Here is a 21,073-nt window from a genome sequence, read left to right on the forward strand (position 1 = left end):
GCGGGACACGTGGCATCACGTGGGGCGTCATGGGGACGTGGCCAAGTTTGATTGGTACACGAGGGCATCAAGTAGGGGCGTGCTAAGTCAGCATGCAGGGGCGTCCTGACATGTGGCAGTACGTGATTGGAGTTCGCGGTGAATGCTACTCTATATATAAGGCTGTGGTTGGGTTCATTTTCATGTTGAGGAAGTGTGTGAGTGTTTTTTGAGTGTGTTTCTGGTATAATGGAGGATACCGCAAAGTTAGTAGTGTATCGCGACGATGAGATAATACGTAATATTCATGAGGGAGTGAGGTTTGTGTGTCAGAATCCGTTTTCGTTTGTGGTTCCATGGACCATTACGTTTATGGAACTTCAGAACGGTCTATGTCAAAGCATGAAGAACGGTACATTAATGAGAGTGAGCAGAATTCTGTACCGGAATCCGATTATAGTTTTTGGTGGTCTAATACAGTTTGATACCATGTCAATCACTGACGAAATGACTATGCATAATATGTTTCAAATTCACCGGCAGACTCAGATACGACAGCCACAGATTGAGCTGTATGTTGAGTTTGAAACCGTAGAGGCAAAAGGGATTCAAAATGACTTAGAGGTGGAGGATGATAGAGCTGCAGTGTACGAGGGAATGAGTAGTGACAGCGAAGAGGATTTCGAAGCCACTTATGAAGCCGGCGACGAAGAGCAGGATGGTGATGCGGGAGTTGAGGCAGCAGCTGATGTAGTGGTTCACTCATTGATTAGTCAACCGATGAACGTGCCACATTTTATGCGTGAGTTGGATCTCGACGCCATGCATGCACCGGAGTTTCCGGAATATTCAAACATAGGTACGTGATGACCGAATAATATATTTTCTTTAATATATACTTTGGATTGATTAGTAGACGATGATGGGCACTTTCTGTAGGCGTTGCTGATTCCGAGGACGGAAAGTTCCGGATTGGAATGGAATACAGTTCTAGAAAGTCGGTCGTGGCAGCAATTAGAAGTTACACTATCGCTAGAGGAGTTGACTACGACGTGTATGAGTTTGAGGCACAGACGTTCTATGCAAAATGCAAGATGTATGGGCGCGGGTGCGACTGGCTTATCTGAGCCAGCTTGATACGGAAAAAAGGTTGTTGGGAGATACGCAGATACAACGGTAGATACTTCGCATGGGCGTATGCGGTCGACTTATCTGTGAATAGGGTCGACCCTAACAGACAGAAAATCTGACATCTCACGTATCTCCTTATGGACTCTTCAGTATCCAACGGCTCCTCATCTCTGATACTTCGAACCCAACCAAGCTTTATATAAGATTTCGAATTACGACTGAGCACCGGTTGACGTCCCAATATTGCCATGCTCTGACTCTGAACGAAATCACTACTACTATCAGTCCATCCACTCACAGACTCTCCATCAATTGGTAAGCCAAATATATGTGCGACATCTTCCAATGTCATTGTAACCTCACCCACCGGCAACACAAAAGTGTGAGTCTCCGGCCTCCACCTTTCAACCAGAACAGCTAACGACGGGTGAAATCCTCTTATCATCCCAATCCTAAATACGTGGTAGAATCCCGTGGCGCGTAAGTAGTTTTCGACCCTCGGATTCCAACTCTGTGGCGGATCCAATTTACGCACCAACAAATTTCTATTAGGCTACATCAACAAAAATATATTTGTTATATTAGTTATAAATATTCATTTATTAATAAACAAATATTGCCATATCTATTTCTAAAATGTATGTGATCACTTCAATTAATAATATTATTTACATATTTATTTATTTTAATATTTTATTTGTTAAAATCATTAACATGCAGTGCGTTATCATAGTTAAAATATTTTTTCTAATATTTTAATATTATTAATAACAAAGTATATATATTTTTTAATATTTATTTATTATTTTAACATTTATATATTAAACTTTTGAATATGTTAAACATACATATTTATTTACAGTATATATATTTTTTATTTTATTAGAGTATTATTTTTATATTTTTATCATAGAGAAATATATTTTTTAAAAAAATTTTAGTATATCGTATAGTATAGTATAATATATATTTTATTTTAGTATTTTTATATTAGAAAATTAATTTAAAATTAATAAAAATTATTTTTTAACATATTAAATAACAAAAAATAACAGATAAAATACACAATAAAAATATAATTTACCAACTTACATATATAGGATGATCCAAATAATTTATAATATGTTCCTTCAAAGCATTATAATTACGAACCATTCTTTAAAATAAATATAAAATAATATTTTTCTTTTTTTACTGCCTATTATTTTTTCACCCTTTCCACTAGCAGCAACACCCTTCTTCTTTGATGAGTTCGCAACCCCCTTCTTCCCTCTCACTAACACCCTTTCTTAAAAATGTTACCCTCAAACCTTCTCACTGACTCTTTCTGTGTTGCAGTTGGAGGAGAAGACTCCTTATATAGAGCATGAAGAGGCCACGTTTGCTGTTTATCGGGGACCTGTCCCCTGCATGGTAGCAGCTGTAGCACGCCCCCGAGGTACAGGAACATTGGAACTCCGCTCCGACATCCATAGCATGAGTAGTTAAAGCAAGTGAATGATTTGAAATTCGAGTTATTTCACGGAATAACACTCGTATATATTGAGCTCGTAATGGTACCTCGCAATTCAAAAGTCTCTCTACGGCTGAAGAATGAGCGTGTTCTTGGGCCATCGTAGAAACATAGATAGGGTCGACGACGGAACGAAGAACTCACCCTAGATACAGCTTTTTCGTACACGTTCACTTGCATCACATACACAAGTGCTCTCTGAACCGTGCAATAAGGTCACCCATAACACGGCTCTCCCACTTGAGTTACCTTAGCCCCAGGCAGGCCATGCTATTCAATGATATTGGAAAAACGCCAGCTCCACCTCGCCCCTGCGTGGTGTCAGAAGCGTGCATGCTCGCCGCGTCACTTCGCCAGTGTGTGGTGCGGACACGTTGCTCCGTAACAGGGTTACCACGCCCCTGCGTGTTGACTGAGTTCTCCACTGCCTGATAAATCACCTCACCTTCTAATATTCTCCCAAAACACCAATGGTTTTTCCATAATAAAAATAATTTCCCGTGGTTGTTATACGTTCTAAATAAATGACATATATGCTTATATATCAACAAATAAACTTCCAATTACATACTTACACTTCGTGTATCCTACAATAGAACCACTTATATCATTCCAGTAGTTATTAACTGATGCTGCGTGTGTTTGTATTATCTTAAAAAACAATGAATATTAGTTTTGCGATGATTTAATTTATGCAGTTCATATGTAGAATGCTGTAACTTACTTTGACAAGGAAAGCACAAATTCTAAATGAATAAATTAATAAAGCCAAATACTATTTTAGTATTTTACAGCGAATTTGTAGGCCAGGCCAGGGCCTCTTTTTGGCAGGAACATTTATATTTGTAATAAATTCAGAATGAAAAAGTTTTGGGATCAATAATTTTTTAAAAAGTTGGCTAACATTTAATTATTAAAAGAAAATTGAATGATTTTACACTATTAGATTTAATTTTACACTATTAAAAATACTATTAATAGCCAATTGATGATTACAGAACACAAAAATTACTGACCTGTCTGACGCTCTTCGTTAAGAATTTAATATTCCTTTTCTCTTTAAAGTAAAGAAGCAAAGAACTTAGAACTATACTGTCCTAGCGAAATTTGACCCATGAAGGCAATCATGAACAGTACGAAGAATAATGAGTCTGGTTCATGTTTATGAGAGTAGCATAGAGCGACACAGTACACAGACACCATCATGATATCCTATTTCCTAATTCTGCTTCTCATGTTATGTGCTCATGACTTTCTTCCTCCTACCCGTGCCCAATTAGTTCCCACAATTGAGAAATTAGCACTAGCTCAAAATGGAAGAACAATTCTCTATGAATTGGAATCCAAAATCAGTCACATGACACCAGGAAATAATGGTAAAAGAACTACTGTAGTATCGTATAGAGATCAGACTCTCTCCCGCCATACTCAGCTTCATCTACAAAAGGCAAGGCTCATTACTAATTCTTTAATTTATGGTGTATTAGTTATCATTAATGTATATATATCTAGATGATTGGTTTGAGGCTATGGCAGGTGCATGGGATTCTAATCGTTGTAGGATGGGGAACTTTGCTTCCAATAGGAGCAATCATTGCAAGGTTTTTCAAGTGGAAACAATGGTTCTGGTGTCACGTACTGTGCCAAACACTAGGATACATTGTGGGCACAATCGGCTGGTGCATTGGGATATGGCTTAGAACCCTTTCAAAACATTATTTGTCTAAACTCCAACTTGCACTTACCATCATTACCTTCACAATCATAAACTTACAAGTCAGTAGTCCTACTTACCTCTCAATTATGAGACAATTTGATACATATGTTTTACACGTTTCATTTAATAGTAAAATTCACTCTAATTGGTCAACTGTTACACAGATACTTTCCGTGTTGACGATGAGGTCAAATAAAGAAGGTGGTTATCGCAAGTGGTGGAACATATGGCACCATGCTACAGGGTATGCTGCAATTGGAATGGTTGTAGTTAGCATATTTGCTGGGATAAGCACTGAAAAAGAAGCTGAAATTTTGATAAAGGCTTATACGGTGATAATTGGAGTACTGATTGTTGTAGCCGTACCATTACAAATGTTCAGATTCAAGTCTACCATAAAGAAACAGTTTATGCGAATGACTACCAGCTTAAGACGATCACAGAGCATTTAGCTTAATTAAGTAATTAACTTTACGACCATTTGTACAAAGATTAATAACCATTAGTCGCAAGAAATTGCTAGTGCAGCAAAGTTATAATCTTATTATGTACAAGTAACTGCCACATCATTTTGGCAGCATAATTATGGTAAAGGTTCTTAAATATTTTTTCAAACACAAAAAATTTTGGAAATGGATCTTCTCAATTGTTAAAAAAAATTGAGAGTGTAAAGTGTGATTGAACTCTTGACTTTTCGAATCTAGCGTTCTAATACCATGTACTCATCCCAAAAGTTGAAAAAGATAACACTAATGATTATATCTCTAGTACTTCATAAACCTCCAGTGTACACATTGTACAAATATTCTATTGACTCCTCATACTTTTTTTTTTTTACAAAATTAATGGTGAAAGATCATAATTTACTCCTTCAATTGTTAAAAAATATTGAGAGGATCCATTTTCGAAAAGTTTAGATTTATTTTCTTTTTTTTTTTGGTCAAGTTCTCTATTTGTTTTAGCTGCCCAAAACTGTAAATCCTATTTAGCAGCCCAAAAGTATATCGGGTTATAACATTTTTGTCCAAAAAGAAAAGAGTTGGTAGGTATTTCGCGGTCCTCGGTCTCGAAGATTGGTGTAACCGTGTAGGTATATCTCTGTGATTGAATGGCCACGTCAGCAGCTGCAATGGACGGAGCCGCTGCGGCATCCTTGAGGTCGGTGGTGCAGCGCGTCCACCAGGCCGCCGAGCGATCAGCCCGGACGCCACAACAGGTTCGTGTAGTTGCCGTCAGCAAGACCAAGCCCGTCTCCGTCATCCGCGAGGTCTACGATTCCGGCCACCGCTGCTTCGGCGAGAACTACGTTCAAGAACTCGTCGAGAAAGCTCCTCAGGTCTGTTTATTTCTTCGGTTCGATTCTTCACTGTTAGGATTTGGTTGAATTAGTCCCACATTGCTTAGGATAGCAAATGGAGTGGGTGGCCTAGGCTATAAATATGAGGCTAAGTTCTCCATTTGTTTTTGCACCAGTCAGAAACACTTTAAGCTTGTATCTGATTTTTCTTTTCCTCTGTACTCTTTGATTAGAGAGTGTTGTGAGGTGTAGTTAGATATTTGCTTTGAAAGAGTGTGGGTGTACTGGGGTGCCGGTGAGAGAAAGAAGTCTATGTGTTGTAACAATTTTCACATAGTGATATTCTCTGGTTGTCATTTGACAACGGCCGTGGTTTTTTCTCCGGTAATTGGAGTTTCCACGTTAAATTCTTGTGTTGTGATTGTGTCTATTTTATTTCTCTGTCAAAGGTGTTTTCTCAAGGGGGAATTGTGTCTTATTCCCAACAAGTGGTATCAGAGCTTCGGTTCGGTGGGATTTATTCTTAGTATGCTCTGTGGTTGCAGCCTAGTCTAATCTCTTTGGTTGCTGTTGTTGTTGCTGGAAGGCAGTGTGACTCTGTGAGAGTGCAGTTTGGAAAAGGTTCTGGCTAAGGAAAGACTTGGTATTTAAGTGTGTCCATTGTGACCCACCTCTCTTTCCTGGGGACCCTTCCTAGTGCACGGTCTACAGTTGAGTTATAATATTCCAGTATACGGTTGCAACAATGTCAGGATATTCAAGTGCTGTGAAGCTTGAAATAGAGAAATTTGATGGAAGAATCAATTTTGGCTTGTGGCAAGTACAAGTCAAGGATGTGTTGATACAATCAGGTTTGCACAAGGCGTTGAAGGAGAAGATCTCTGGTTGCTCTCTCTATGAGAGAAGATGATGTTCTCTAGAAGACAAGAAGTATCCTCATGGTATTACCGCACTGCCATGGATAAGGATAAGTTGTGGCAATCGGGTCCACAATTGCACACGGGCATTGGTTGGCGTTGAGATGCAAGGTGTGTGGCGGAGTTAGGTCGATGGCTGAAGAACTTCCAGGAAAAGCCAATTTGGAAGTTGCACCATGAATTTTCAGCAAGGTTTCGATCTGTACCAAGGCGAAATTCTTGGAGTGGTCTAATTCCAAGTGAGTATACTTTCATGGTGGAGTATGATAGTTCTCTGAACTATGATTGTCGGTATAGACAATGGCAGCAAAGAATTGTCGGTGTTGACAATGGAAGCTGAAGATGTGTGACTATTTCAATCAAGGTGGAGATTGTTAGGATTTGGTTGAATTAGTCCCACATTGCTTAGGATAGCAAATGGAGTGGGTGGCCTAGGCTATAAATATGAGGCTAAGTTCTCCATTTGTTTTTGCACCAGTCAGAAACACTTTAAGCTTGTATCTGATTTTTCTTTTCCTCTGTACTCTTTGATTAGAGAGTGTTGTGAGGTGTAGTTAGATATTTGCTTTGAAAGAGTGTGGGTGTACTGGGGTGCCGGTGAGAGAAAGAAGTCTATGTGTTGTAACAATTTTCACATAGTGATATTCTCTGGTTGTCATTTGACAACGGCCGTGGTTTTTTCTCCGGTAATTGGAGTTTCCACGTTAAATTCTTGTGTTGTGATTGTGTCTATTTTATTTCTCTGTCAAAGGTGTTTTCTCAAGGGGGAATTGTGTCTTATTCCCAACATTCACTATATACATTTGGAATCGTGGATGCTTAGGTTTCGTGAAATTGGTGCAGCTTCCAGAAGATATTGAGTGGCATTTCATCGGAAATTTGCAGAGCAATAAGGCGAAGCTTCTTGTCAGTATGTTATGCATCCTAATCCTTCACTTCGATTTCGATATTCATTATCTATAAAATATCATTTTCGAGCTTTATTCAGTTACAATTTCTCTTTCATTTAAGTTTACTGTAGCTCATGCTGGCATACTTCAATCGTGATAGATTTCCATGATTTGATTGTTCCTCATTTGATTCTTTTGCAGATTCTGTTCCCAACCTTGAATATGTAGAAACTGTAGATGATGAGAAGGTAATTTGTTTTTCTACCTCTCCTTGATAGTTTGTTTGGTGGTAGACCAAGGTATAATATATGCATATGAGTGCATACAAGAAAGTAACTGATTGTATATTGTTCGTTTGAATTTGGTGGTCGCAAAATACTAAGCCTTGGAAGTAATTGTAATATGTCGTTGAAAGTTCTCTATGAATAGGAATATAGGATGCAAGTTAATTTTTGAGTTTGCAAGCTGTCCTTAAATCAGTTACTAGCCTTTGCTAACCAGAGTAGTTATTATAGCCATTTGTTCAATTGAGTTTAGGGATTGATTTTGCGCATGTAGAATTATCTTACATTAATTTTAAGTTCATTTCTGTCCCGCTGATCATTAGTGTTTTATGTCACTTGTTTAAGAATTTTGTTCTGTATACAAGAAAGCGTCATAGAGAATAGTTCTATCAAACAAAATATTTGATATATTGAATGCATAATATTGGTGTCTTTTTATATTCCATTGCAGATGATTAACTCATCAATTGGTTCTTCTTCTTTTTAATTCTCCCTGTCCTCCCTCTTTTTGCTGCTGGCAGATAGCAAATTGTCTTGATAATGCTGTAGCAAACTTGGGCAGGAAACCATTGAAGGTTTTCGTCCAAGTGAATACAAGCGGAGAAACATGTAAGTCACTTGATAGATTTGGTCCTTTCAGTATCCACAGTTTGTTTATGAAATTCACTTGCTAGTGTTGCATGTTCCCTAACCCAAATCGTTTTACATGTCCTATAAATATGAAAATATCATCAAATTCACATGAGAACAAAGTTTCCAATTCTTTTATTGGAATTATGGTTAGCCAATAACTGATTCTAACATCACAGATGTATATGTGACTGTGTAACCATTACATTTATCAGAATGAAATGCGTTACAGCATAACTGCTTGGTTAGAGCATGCTGACATAAAATCTGCACCCTATATCTTTTTCTTTTCTGTCCCATGATAAAATGCTGTTGTTGACGCGGTTTTGTCCAAGAATCACATTCAACTGTTCTTTATTTGCAGCTAAATTTGGTGTTAACCCTTCTGAGTGTGTGGACCTTGTGAAATATGTTAAGGACCGCCAATGCCTCGAGTTTTGTGGCCTAATGACAATTGGTATGCCGGATTATACTTCTACCCCGGAAAATTTTAAGGTGGTGACTGCAATTTTAGGCATGGTTATTTGTTTTGGAGATTCCTTGCTAGTCTTCCTATTTAATCCTTGAGATTAAATTTTCTTTTGTACTATGCAGACGTTATGGAATTGTAGAAGTGAAGTTTGCAAAGCAATTGGAATACCAGAAGATCAATGTGAACTATCAATGGGCATGTCTGCAGACTTTGAGCAAGCTGTAAGGAAGTTTTGAAAATACAAGAATTTCATTGAATTGAACAAGTTTTGTGAAATTCTTCATAAGATCTCTTAGCCCACTAACTTCAAAATTGTGCAGATTGAGATGGGAAGTACAAATGTGAGGATTGGATCTACTATATTTGGCGCCAGAGAGTACCCAAAGAAACAAAAGTAGTAGTAGCTCTCATTGTTCGGAGAAATTTTGGGGATCTCGCAGTTTTACTGTTAGTTAAGATGCCTCAGAGCAGCATGGACAAATAATTTAAACTGAAAATAGATATATTGATGACCATGATCTTAGTAGTGAAGAGTCGAAGACGATCGGTAAAAACTGTATTCGGAGTAATCTTCAAGATTTGCGATACATACACTCTGGCTTTATAGTCAAATAACAAATGCAAAACCACCTATTCAACTGAAGCTGAATATCCTGGACATTTTTACCTTATATTAACATCATCACCACCTGATTTATTATATAACTGTGTCATGCATGCAGGATAGTGCGCGTTAGCATGCGTAGTCCCAGCTCTCAAAGAAATAAATAATTTTCAATGAATCCTTATATATAAGAGAGTATCTTGGTTTGAATGATGCTTGGAGCATCACTAGTATTTCTGCACATTCCCTCAAACCCGAGTTGGGTGACTGAACTAGCTTATATGTGTCGAACTAATTTCATTTATAAAGTTTTTGCTTACTGAGGTTATTAAAAAGTTATTTTGCTAAAAAGAATGTTATAAAGCTGAGTAAATAAATAAAATACACATAAAAAGAATTTTAAATGGATAAAAAAACACACCAAAGTTTGTAAATATTAAAATACATGGGGAAGATTTTTCGATGGACAAAAATATACTTCAAGTCTAACAAATTCATTTCCAACATGATTCTTTTGTCTATCAAAATAATTTTTCGTGTGCATTTTAATATTTACAATTGTATTTTTGTTTACTCCAAATTTTTTTATGTGTAATATCTATTTATTTTTGAAAAGTAGCATTTTTTTTAAAAAAAACAAATGTGATCGTCGATTTGGATGTGGACATTACAAGAAGCTTCATGTAATTTTTTATTTTTCAAATATCTTTTCTGAAACTCATTTTGCCTTCTTCAAGTAAGTCTTTGCGAGACAATTTATACGGTGAGGGCACAGCAAGCAATGATCAGTAATGGGTTATACTGATGCACGCATTCAAACCAAAGGCTCCCTACTTGTTGCTGCTGAAGTTCCCTACCTACAAAACAGTCAAAACCCGGTGGCTGGTACTGTTACCACCACCACCTTCTTCAGCCACCGCCACTCACTCATTCAATGGCCACATCAACTACCTTTCCTCCCAAGGTTCCCACCGCCAAGTCCTCCTCACCTATGCCTCCATGCTCCATTCCCAAATCCCTTCTGATCCCTTCACCTTCCCCACCCTCCTCAAAGCATGTTCCTCCCTCAACCTCTTCCCCCTTGGCCTCCTCCTCCACCAACGCATCGTTCTTCTTGGCTTCTCCCTTGATCCTTACATAGCTTCTTCTTTGATCACTTTCTATGTCAAATTCGGGTTCCCTGATGTTGCTCGCAAAGTGTTCGATTTTATGCCTCATAGAAACGTTATTCCTTGGACTACCATTATTGGCTGCTATTCCCACGGTGGTCGTGTTCTTGAGGCTTTTTCCTTGTTTGGTGAGATGTGTTGGCAGGAAATTCAGCCCACTAGTGTTACATTGCTAAGCTTGCTCTCTGGAGTTTCAGAGATTGCTCAAGTGCGGTGTTTGCATGGCTGTGCGGTTTTGCATGGGTTTATGTTTGATATAAGCTTGTCAAATTCTCTATTGAATGTGTATGGGAAATGTGGGAGCATTGATGATTCCAGGAAGTTGTTTGATTACATGGAGCGAAGAGATTTAGTTTCTTGGAATTCGCTGATATCGACCTATGCCCAGATTGGGGATCTGATTGAGGTTCTGCAGCTTTTTAAGACAATGAGGGTGGAAGGGTTAGAGCCCGATCGGCAGACTTTTGGGTCAGTGCTATCTGTGGTCGCATCAAGGGGGGAGTTGAAATTAGGAATGCTAGTTCATGGCCAGATTTTGAGAGGTGGTTTTCACTTGGATGCACATATTGAAACATCACTGATTGTAGCTTACTTGAAAGGTGGGAACGTGGACACTGCTTTCAAAATATTTGAGAGGAGTTTGGATAGGGATGTAGTTTTGTGGACCGCGATGATATCAGGCCTTGTAAAGAATGATTCTGCTGATAAGGCACTGTGTGTGTTCCGCCAAATGTTGAATCTCGGAGTGAAGGTATCTAGTGCTACTATGGCCAGTGTAATTACAGCATGTAGTCAACTTGGGTCTATTCATTTGGGGGCATCCATTCATGGTTACATAATGAGGCAAGAATTGTCATTGGATGGTGCCGCTCAAAACTCTCTTGTTTCCATGTATGCAAAGTGTGGTCACTTGGACCAGAGTTCCATTGTATTTGATAGGATGAGCAAAAGGGATTTGGTTTCTTGGAACACAATAATCAGTGGGTATGCCCAAAATGGCTATGTATGCAAGGCATTGTTGCTTTTCAATGAAATGAGGAGTGATCATCAAAACGCTGATTCAATAACCATTGTCTCCCTCCTCCAAGGCTGCGCGTCAACCGGACAACTTCACTTGGGAAGATGGATACACAGCTATGTTGTAAGAAACGTCCTTCAGCCGTGCATCTTAGTGGACACTTCTTTGGTAGACATGTACTGCAAATGTGGCGATTTGGATGCCGCTCAACGGTGTTTCAACCAGATGCCATATCATGACTTGGTGTCATGGAGTGCGATAATTGCAGGGTACGGCTATCATGGCAAAGGAGAAAGTGCATTTAGGTTATACTCAGAGTTCCTGAAATCTGGAATTAAACCAAACCATGTGATTTTCTTGTCGGTTCTATCTTCTTGTAGTCATAATGGACTTGTAGACCAAGGATTGACCATATACAAATCAATGACTAGAGATTTTGGAATTGCACCAAATCTTGAGCACCATGCTTGTGTGGTTGATCTCCTCAGTCGAGCAGGGAGGGTCGAGGAGGGGTATAACCTATACCGAAAAGTATTCTTAAGGCCTCATCTAGATGTTTTAGGCATAATCCTTGATGCATGTCGAGCACATGGTAATAAGGAACTTGGTGATGCAATTGCCAATGACATTCTCATGCTGAGGCCTATGAGTGCAGGGCATTATGTACAACTTGCACATTGCTATGCTTCAATAAACAAGTGGGAAGAAGTGGGTGAGGCATGGAATCATATGAGATCTCTTGGACTGAGAAAAATTCCTGGCTGGAGTTTCATTGACATACATGGGACCATAACTACATTTTTCACAGATCACAATTCACACCCCCTGTTTCAAGAAATAGTGTTTGCACTAAAAGTTTTGAGAAAGCAAATGATCAAAATGGAGGAAGTTAGCATTAACCTTGAAAGCAATCACATATATAACAATTGTGTATGTCTGAAAAGTGAAAACAGCGGCATTTCCATGAACGGCTGTGATGTTTTGGATTTCCAATGAAGACTTTAATCCATGGCACCCCTTTTTTTGTTCTTTACCTTTTTCTCTCTTATTATTATTTCCAATGAAGGTGATTCGTTATTTACATCCCTCTGCTTCTTGCCATGAAGAGCTGCAGGCATTCAGCAATCTTCTTCTATACATAAAACGAAAGGAACATGTTGTATTCTCTTTTCTAGTATGATGTTACTAGTATTGTTCATAACTTCATATTCACTAATTTTATTCATTTTATTAAATAGGAGTATAATTAAATAACTTGATGTAAAATATAAAAATGACAATAGTTATTTGAGAATAAGAGAATAAACATCGAGTGTTGACAAAAACCTTCTAGTAATCTTTCTAATTCAAAATTACATTATCATTCACTATGACATTGACATGGAATGTAATTTTAAACAATACTAAAAAATTTCATATTACGTATACACAATTTTAAAATTATTTATATTTTATTATTTATTTTGTAGTCTATGTAAACGAATACATAATAAAATATAAAAATATAAATAATTTATTAAAGGTGAAAATTCAGGTGAAGTCGACTTTCAGGTGAAGTTGATATCTGAGAACCATCAGATAAAAATTTAATCAAGTGAACTGCACCTGAGTTTCCACCTTTATTAAATAAAAGTGTAAGTATGAAAATTATTTTATTTTATATTTAAAGAAAATCCTGAAGAACTAGTATTAGTAAATTTAATTGAGATTATAACTCAGAAGCATAGGAATTAAAAAATGTGTATCATTTGAGAAACATTAATAATGGAGAAAAGTATAAATAGAATGTGAGTTGAGAGACGCGTGGGGGTAGTAGCTGAGAGTGAGGCAGATACATACGCGAATCTTGAAACCAAATAAAAGCAAAGCACCTGAGAGCTCAGTCAAGCGAAGATCCTGTTCCCCAGTCAGTCAGTTAGTTAGTTAGTTAGGTGTGAAAATCTACTCAGAAGGAAAGAAAGAAAGAAAGAAAGAGAATAAAGAAAGGATGAACAGGAGGCAGCGGAGAGCGTTCATGGTGTTGATGTGGACAGTTGGATTCTGTCTCATCGGTTACATCGGCGGCAGACCTCTCTATTGGCATCTCAACGAGTCCCTCTCCACCGTCTCTTCTTGCGCTCCTTGCCACTGCGATTGCTCTCTTGAACCTCTTCTTTCTCTCCCTGACGGTACCTACCTCTTCTTTTCATGCCTTTCAAATGTTTCTTATGCTCACATATTCATCAAAGTGTTTGTTTTCTTATGCAGGATTGAATAACTCCATTTTAGGTCAGTTTTTCTCTCTCTATTACTACTACTCAGAGTTAAACACACATGCAAATACATAGCTGTTATTAACTGCACTAGTTTATATTTTTTGGAGATGTTTATCCTTAATCTTTGCAGCACATACACATAACACATTCAAGTCAGTATAAGTGAATTATATGTTGTGCTTTATATAATAAAAGCATACCTTTTTTTTTTTTTCAAATTTCAATCTAATTTATAAGTGTTCTGAAAAGGTGAGTTACTGTTCATTATAAATGGTCGGTTACTAAAGTAAAGATAAATGACCATAACGAAGATGATGATTCTGTTGATAATCGAGTTATTATAACATTGAAAATGCGTTTATGTCTGAGATATTTGTCGGTTACAACTGATTTATAACGGTCAGATTATAAGTTTTAATTTAATTTAGTTCAAGTGAACTTTCACATTAATTTTAGAGGAAGGGCTTTGCCACAATTGTAAGGTTATTGTCAAAACAGCCTCATTTCACAGTTCATGTGTTAATGTGTAGATTGTATGAAGCAAGACCCAGAGGAGGGTGAAGGGTCTGAGAGGAGATTCACTGAGCTTTTGTCACAGGAAGTAAGGCAGAAGGAAGCCATAGCTGAGGAGAAACAAAGGATAGCCGACACGACACTCTTGGAGGCAAAGAAACTAGCATCACAGTATCAGAAGGAGGCTGATAAGTGCAACTCAGGGATGGAGACATGTGAGGAGGCTAGGGAGAGAGCTGAGGCAGCTCTTGTGAATCAGATGAAGGAGACTGCATTGTGGGAACTGAGGGCTCGGCAAAGAGGATGGAAAGAGAGCGCTTTTAAGATATCAAGGGCTCACTTTTGAATACAGATATCATCTTCTGCCCTGTGTTTTTTCAGTAGATTGTTCATTCTTCTTCTATTCATCGACTTATTTTTGTGGTTACTTGATATATTGTTTAATGAACAAATTAGATAAGTAATTATTGTTCACCTATTCAACTTTCTCTTGAATCAATGACTTTTTCTTCAATTGATTTCTTTGAAGCTAGATTTATGAACTACTAATACACTATCATCCCCATCACTCACTGTGGAAGTGGCGTGAGCTTTTTGGAATAACGCTTCTCCAATACCGAAAATATAAAAAGGAAAATGCTGCTCTTTATACTGTAATTATCACTTTATGCAACTGATAACTGTACTACACGTGATAGATACGTAAAACATATTAGCTAAACCCAGATAAAATATGGTCCTATTATAGATCGTTACATCCAAATTAACTGATTCAGCCACAGCTACCTAGGAATATGTTGTTACTAGGGTCTTCAAAATCTGTGTGGACTGTGGTGTATGCTATTTTGTGTATACTGTATACCAATCCCATTTGAGGTCCCAAGTATATGTGAAAGTAGGTCAGTATGTAATTTGAATGGACATGTCATGGGGGAGTGTCCAACATCGCAGAAACTTGGAAGTGGCCAACAACTTCGTCGCTCAATAAGCGCATGGCAGCTCCCTTAGAGAATTTCCTAGCAAATAAAAAGCACGGAACCGATGTTGAATTCGCACGACACCATTCTGTCCTAAACTCCGTCTCATAATATACATGATTGATACCCTGTTAGAGAGAAGGAAAAAAAAAGAAAGAACAAGACACAAGGTTAAGGAAACGGTAGCCAGAAACAAAAATGCAATCATGGTAATTGAGCATAATTTTGCAGACCTATGATAACTGATAGAACTATTGACAAAAAGGAATAGAAATCTCTGCACAAGTAGTTCTCAATTATCCACCAATTATGCAGCTAAATCTATGCACAGGTATATAAGGTATCAAAAGATAACCTTCATTTCCTTTATCCTTTGAGGGCTAGCATTTGCATAGCTGAAAGTAATAGGATGCCAGCCTTTATTCTCCATCTTTGTTGTAGACTGGTTCCACAGGGTATAGGTCAAAGTTCTACGTTCAAGTTGACCTTCAAGATCATGCATCTACAAAGAAAACAGGGAAGAAGAAAGAATATCATTGCAAATTAATACTTGAAGTGGTATTGCACTTTAATGGGGAAAAAATAGAAAACCTTAACCACAAATAGCAAAGGTAAATACTAAATAGTGATGGAGGAATCTTAGTATCTTACTGCAAGCAATGTCTGAACATAGTGTTCATCTGGAATACAGTTGTGCTGCTTCTGAAGTTTCTGCACTTATGCCAAAACCATAGTTAAAAATCGTTTATATTGATAGGGAAAAGAAAGTGGGAAAAAAAAAGAATAAAAACAAAAACAAAAACAACACCTTATAATATAAGACGAGTACTCAAATCACAACAACGTAATCAGTATGAAAAAAACTAGAATCACAGCATGCTCCATAGTTTGATAAAGTCCACAGAGGTCTCTGATTTTTACAAGGATCTTTTAACACATATGACAAATAAGTGAAAACATAAAATCCCACAAAAAATATCAATCATGTACTAATTCTCACACATGAATCAAATGGTTTGTATATGGGGCTTTTGCAAATATTAGGTTATTTGAGTGTCTGAGAAAAAAGTATACAGGAACCATATCATAGATATTCTACAGCTGTTCCAGGGTTGTGAAAGCAACTCATCTGACTATATTCTGTGATCAAATACCAAATAAAAGGGGGAAAGAGAGACAATAGGATGAAATTAAAATAACAACTTCGGCCTGCAATTATTTGATATAATCAGAATAGAAGTATGCCTTTATAATATAGAGTATTGAACTAAATTTCCAGTTTAAAAGAAGCAAAGGATATTGTGTTTACACATAGCAGTAAGATAACATGATACATTCCAATAATGATACAAAGAAAACTAAAATTAAACCACTTACAAGATTCAGCTTTCCCTTTCTGTTATCAATTGGCGGACGTCTCTGAGATGGGAAGATAATCAGACACTGACAGGTTATTCCTTAGTATTAACACATTAAAGACTTACAGTAATCCCAGTCTTGCAACAGTATTGTGCTGGGTTCTATAAGACAACTTTGAAATAATATCATATCAACTTTAAAGCAAACTTAATAAATCAACACAAAAAAGTTTGACTCAACATAAAATATGGTTGAAAATAGTTGTGATTGATTACCTACCTTACAATGCTTATTGAAGACGGGGAAGATAACATCATCATCAACAATTACTTCTGCATGACTACGTACTACAGTGAACCACTGAAAATTCAAAATGAATTCAACTTTAAACATATTTTAAAGGAATAAACAGTTTATGATGTCACCTACTAATATAATGTGATATTTAGCATTCAATTTGATATCTACCAAAAGCAATCAATGAATCAATAAAGTATGCTTGAATTTCCAAATTAATAACTACACCAATAGCATGGTATGTGTTACCAAAGTCAGCTGATGTAGCAAACAATGATTTATGACAATCAATATTTTCTCCAACTAGCTCTAAAGGAAAGCAAGATTTCCTTGCCTCTTTTTAACCCATTAATCTACAGAATTGATTGAACCAAATATTGTCACATACAGCACAGACAACATAAAAACCACATAAATGAAGAGTAAATTGAAATGGATTAATATATCTCATCAATCCTTCAGCTATCCAGATTGATGCTCCTCCATCACCTACAAGAGATAGCTGATAGCTACACCTAGGTGGTAGGTTCTGACAGATTGCAGAACAAAACATTTTAATAAAAACATTTCAGCAACAAACAAGAAACATAATTACAGATGAAAATACCACCAGATTTGATCCTTCATGACTGAAAAGAACAACATCAAGATTAAACAAAAATCAAAGATTAGAGAAATGACCTGTGACCCTTTACGCCATCTTTCCCTTGGTATTTTAGGTGACATTTTCGGGTTGTAGCGGCCATCCTTCACATCAAGAAAGCTACAATATGAAAAAACTAATTCATTGCACCTTTTGGACATCTTTTCACATTAAATTATTATAATTGAGCAGCCAAAAAAGATATAGTGCTAAGCACCTCAAGAACCAAAGCCTTCTTCTCTACCTGTCCACAAAGCTCCTTTGAGAAACCATGACATAATTGTACACATACGAGAAGTTGTAGAGAGGAACACAGCTGCACGTGGAAAACAGAAACTTAGACTCTTACTATGGCAAGTAAATTACCACGTCCCAACCTGCCTTTTCACTTCAAAAAAGATACAAAGAAAACAGGGCAAACAGGAAAAAGAAGAAACATATAAAGATAAAAGTCCCAATGGAAACTTATGTTATTACAAGACTTGTAAATGCCAACCTATCCGAGAGAAGAACAAATCTTTGATTTGCAGGGTCATCTAGTGCTGCCGCCAGTAACAACCTTTCAGCCTGAATCATACTTGATTCTCCCCATGAAACCTAAAAAAATGAATTAAGCGAACACTTAAAAGATTTGGACTAGACAACACATTGGTATACCGGACAGCAGCTGACAGAATTTATATCTTTATCGGTTTTACAAAGAGCATTTGTGAAGAACACAAAAATGGAAGGACTTTTATAGGAAAGATAAAATCTGAGTTTCCAATGGCATTAAATACATAGATGTTCACTTTCTCTATAAAATCATTTCCCTTTTGTATTAGCAAAACTCTATCTTTATACTAAATCATATCCGCAAAACGCATTAAGATAAAAAGTAAAAACATATATCCAGGCCCCAAAAAAAAAAAAACAAAAGACAAAGAGTATGAATAGAGGATACTCATTTGATTCAGGTCAAATGCTTAGCTTCCTACCACCAGATTATTGCTTAAGCTAGGAAATAATAAAAAATATATATGATTTTTTGACTATATCTTGCGTAATTTGCTTTTGATTAAACCATGCCATGCATTATGTAATATGATTTTTAAAAAAAATAAGAAAATAATGTTATAAGATGTAACTTACCACACATATTGGTTGACGAGTTAAAATAACCCATTTGAAATATTTTCTTAATAGGGGTTGACAAGTTAAAAAAACCGTTGGAAAGAATTTTTCCTTTATCAAGAGTCAATTTGGTGTCCCTTCAATTACGGGGTGACAAATTTAGCAGGTCCACCACCGAGTCTAGCAGAAGGTATATTTTCAAGGGACATGGAGACAAAACTTCACAGGTCGTATAACAAATTCATAACTCAATTTATGAGTAGTCAAACAAAACAGACCTTAGAAGTTCCCCGGGAATTAACACTTTACTTTTTATTTTCTTTCCATTTTGTGCATCATAGGAAAGGGCATCCACATCAAGCATCAACATCCCGAAAAAAAAGCAACTTTTATTTTTGCAAACCTCCAATTGGAAAAGTCAAAAGAGGGAAAAGAGGAGAAAGATGGGTAACCTGAATGGGATTGGAGATTTGTGTACGGTAGAAGAAGCTCGACCTCGTAGTTGACTCGTCCAACACGAACCCTGGCGCCGAATGAACGTAAATCGAGAACTTGGCAGCGTTACCGTTCTGCACCAACCAAATCCATAAAAAAAAGCTGCTCAATCATATTATTCTCATAATTTTCGACAAGGATCAGTTTTAAAAAATATTTACAAAGGAAAGAAAAAGAAGAGGGAAACGAACCTTGAAGAAGACATGCCAGAGGAAATCAAGGGGGATGTTTTGGCGAACGAGGAACAAGAAGGCGATCTTAGGGGGGCCGTGGAAGGTTCTAGAAACCGTTGATCGCGTTACCTTGAAGTGGTTGGAGCTATCAGCGTCGGAGAGGTAAGAGGAGTGAAGAGAAAAGAGAGCGGCCAAAACGAGGACGCAGGAGAGTGAAACGCAGAGCAGGATGAGGAGCTTCCAGCCGAAGAATCTACTGCCGCTGGTGCTGGTGATGACGTGGCGCCTCTTGGGAGGCACGCCTCTCGCACTTGCAGTTGCCACCACCAACATCACCACCTAAAGCTGAGATCATATGACTGAATAACCATGAATTTGTAGGCACATCAATTGCGAGGGAAGTGCCATAACCAAAATAACAGAGCATTTGATTTGATTACCATGAAAATTGGAGAAAGAAAACAAGCATTCACTTTTGGAGTGATGAATGATGATGATACCATATCCCATAGGCCATAGGGGCTGCCGAATAGCGGTAGCTGCATGCTTTGAAACGGCGTCGTAGAAACGTCGTTTTTGTTCTTTACTTCTTTTTTGGCTCCTTTTAGTTTTTAGTTTTCAGTTTTGACTTTTGACTTTTGACCTTAGGAGGTGGATCCCATGGAATAGTGACACGTCGGCAACGTGGCCCGTGAAGCCTTTTAGCTGAGGTGCGGCACCGCCTCGCCAAAATACGCGTGGATCCACATCCTTGGTTCACTTAACCTAACTCCAAATCGAATGTTTTTATTACTTATGATGGATCCATTAATCAAGTTCAAATAAAATTTTTCTGAAAAAAAAAATAGATCTCTAATTTTTTTATTTATAGACTTTTTTGCTTTTTATTATTTAAAAATATTTTTAAGTTTTTCACCTTTTTAAAAGTTGGATGAATTAATTTTTTTATACAAATGCCTCGATCAGACCCAATAAACAAAGTCTAACGGTGCACACGTAACATATAAGTAAAAAATAATTTTAAAAATTAGACAAATAAATTCTTCCCCTCAAAATTAGGTTATTTTGTGTGGTAGCCCTTTAAATACACTTTCATCCTTTCTTACTTACTAGATGATATATAAAACGTTATTGCTCTCTTTCCTTCCCTTTCCGCCAATATCTTCCATCCTTTGCACTGCGTTTGTTTCTGATAACAAGACAAGATAAGACATTAAAAATAAGACATAAAGAACAGAGACATAAAAATCTGTATTCTTATATCCTGTTTGGTGATAAACTATAACAAATTATGAAAATCTAATTTATTCTCATTTTTTTTTCATTCAAAAAATTTGAGATGAAAAATATAATAAAAAATATAATTATAAAAAATTAACAAGAATAATGAAAGAAAAAATGAAAAATAAGTTGTATCTCTTGTTAGTGTCTCCGTGTCCTTCCTGTCAAGATGGACACAAAATACACTAACTCAGTATCCCTAGACACATTGTCTCTATCAATGTCTCTTCTGTCAAACACAATTTTGTATCTCTATGTCTCTGTTTCAGTATCATGTCTCTATAAACAAACATAGCCTTAGTATGAATCACCAGTTAAGTGGTGATTGATTTTTGATACTGCTATG

General features: G+C 37.0%; 4 protein-coding genes across 7 annotated transcripts; 3 read left to right on the forward strand and 1 right to left on the reverse strand.

Moving 5' to 3' along the window:
* The first annotated feature begins 3,720 nt into the window (after window positions 1–3,720).
* LOC112795940 (uncharacterized) lies at window positions 3,721–9,473 on the forward strand. Of its 2 annotated transcripts, XM_025838159.3 has the most exons (9): window positions 3,721–4,070; window positions 4,160–4,399; window positions 4,505–5,676; window positions 7,398–7,464; window positions 7,646–7,692; window positions 8,250–8,337; window positions 8,723–8,853; window positions 8,953–9,051; window positions 9,151–9,473. In XM_025838159.3, the coding sequence occupies exons 3-9, from the start codon at window positions 5,449–5,451 to the stop codon at window positions 9,226–9,228; spliced, it is 738 nt and encodes a 245-aa protein (XP_025693944.1). In that variant the 5' UTR covers window positions 3,721–4,070; window positions 4,160–4,399; window positions 4,505–5,448; the 3' UTR covers window positions 9,229–9,473. The 2 variants fall into 2 exon arrangements, with proteins under 2 accessions (XP_025693944.1, XP_072089987.1); XM_072233886.1 differs by lacking the exons at window positions 7,398–7,464; window positions 7,646–7,692; window positions 8,250–8,337; ... (1 more) ...; window positions 8,953–9,051; window positions 9,151–9,473 and having other exon boundaries at window positions 3,733–4,070; window positions 4,505–4,973.
* Window positions 9,474–10,238: 765 nt separating this feature from the next.
* Window positions 10,239–12,617, forward strand: LOC112795939 (pentatricopeptide repeat-containing protein At4g04370-like). Its single transcript, XM_025838158.2, has one exon. It carries the CDS (start codon window positions 10,239–10,241, stop codon window positions 12,615–12,617), a length of 2,379 nt encoding a protein of 792 aa, XP_025693943.1.
* An 822-nt stretch (window positions 12,618–13,439) lies between these two features.
* On the forward strand, window positions 13,440–14,903 carry LOC112795942 (uncharacterized). Its single transcript, XM_025838164.3, has 3 exons — window positions 13,440–13,789; window positions 13,869–13,889; window positions 14,407–14,903. Exons 1-3 carry the CDS (start codon window positions 13,609–13,611, stop codon window positions 14,733–14,735), a joined length of 531 nt encoding a protein of 176 aa, XP_025693949.1. The 5' UTR covers window positions 13,440–13,608; the 3' UTR covers window positions 14,736–14,903.
* Window positions 14,904–15,014: 111 nt separating this feature from the next.
* Window positions 15,015–20,028, reverse strand: LOC112795941 (glycosyltransferase BC10). Of its 3 annotated transcripts, XM_025838161.3 has the most exons (11): window positions 19,887–20,028; window positions 19,465–19,805; window positions 19,231–19,347; window positions 18,162–18,262; window positions 17,910–17,981; window positions 17,704–17,785; window positions 17,005–17,085; window positions 16,744–16,809; window positions 16,018–16,077; window positions 15,722–15,868; window positions 15,015–15,494 (listed from the first exon to the last, which is right to left on the reverse strand). In XM_025838161.3, exons 2-11 carry the CDS (start codon window positions 19,777–19,779, stop codon window positions 15,315–15,317), a joined length of 1,221 nt encoding a protein of 406 aa, XP_025693946.1. In that variant the 5' UTR covers window positions 19,780–19,805; window positions 19,887–20,028; the 3' UTR covers window positions 15,015–15,314. The 3 variants fall into 3 exon arrangements, with proteins under 3 accessions (XP_025693946.1, XP_025693948.1, XP_025693945.1); XM_025838163.3 differs by having other exon boundaries at window positions 16,744–16,785; window positions 19,465–20,024; XM_025838160.3 differs by having other exon boundaries at window positions 19,465–20,024.
* Between the last annotated feature and the right edge of the window lie 1,045 nt (window positions 20,029–21,073).

Source organism: Arachis hypogaea, chromosome 4, assembly GCF_003086295.3.
Source record: "Arachis hypogaea cultivar Tifrunner chromosome 4, arahy.Tifrunner.gnm2.J5K5, whole genome shotgun sequence".
Lineage (NCBI taxonomy): Eukaryota > Viridiplantae > Streptophyta > Magnoliopsida > Fabales > Fabaceae > Arachis > Arachis hypogaea.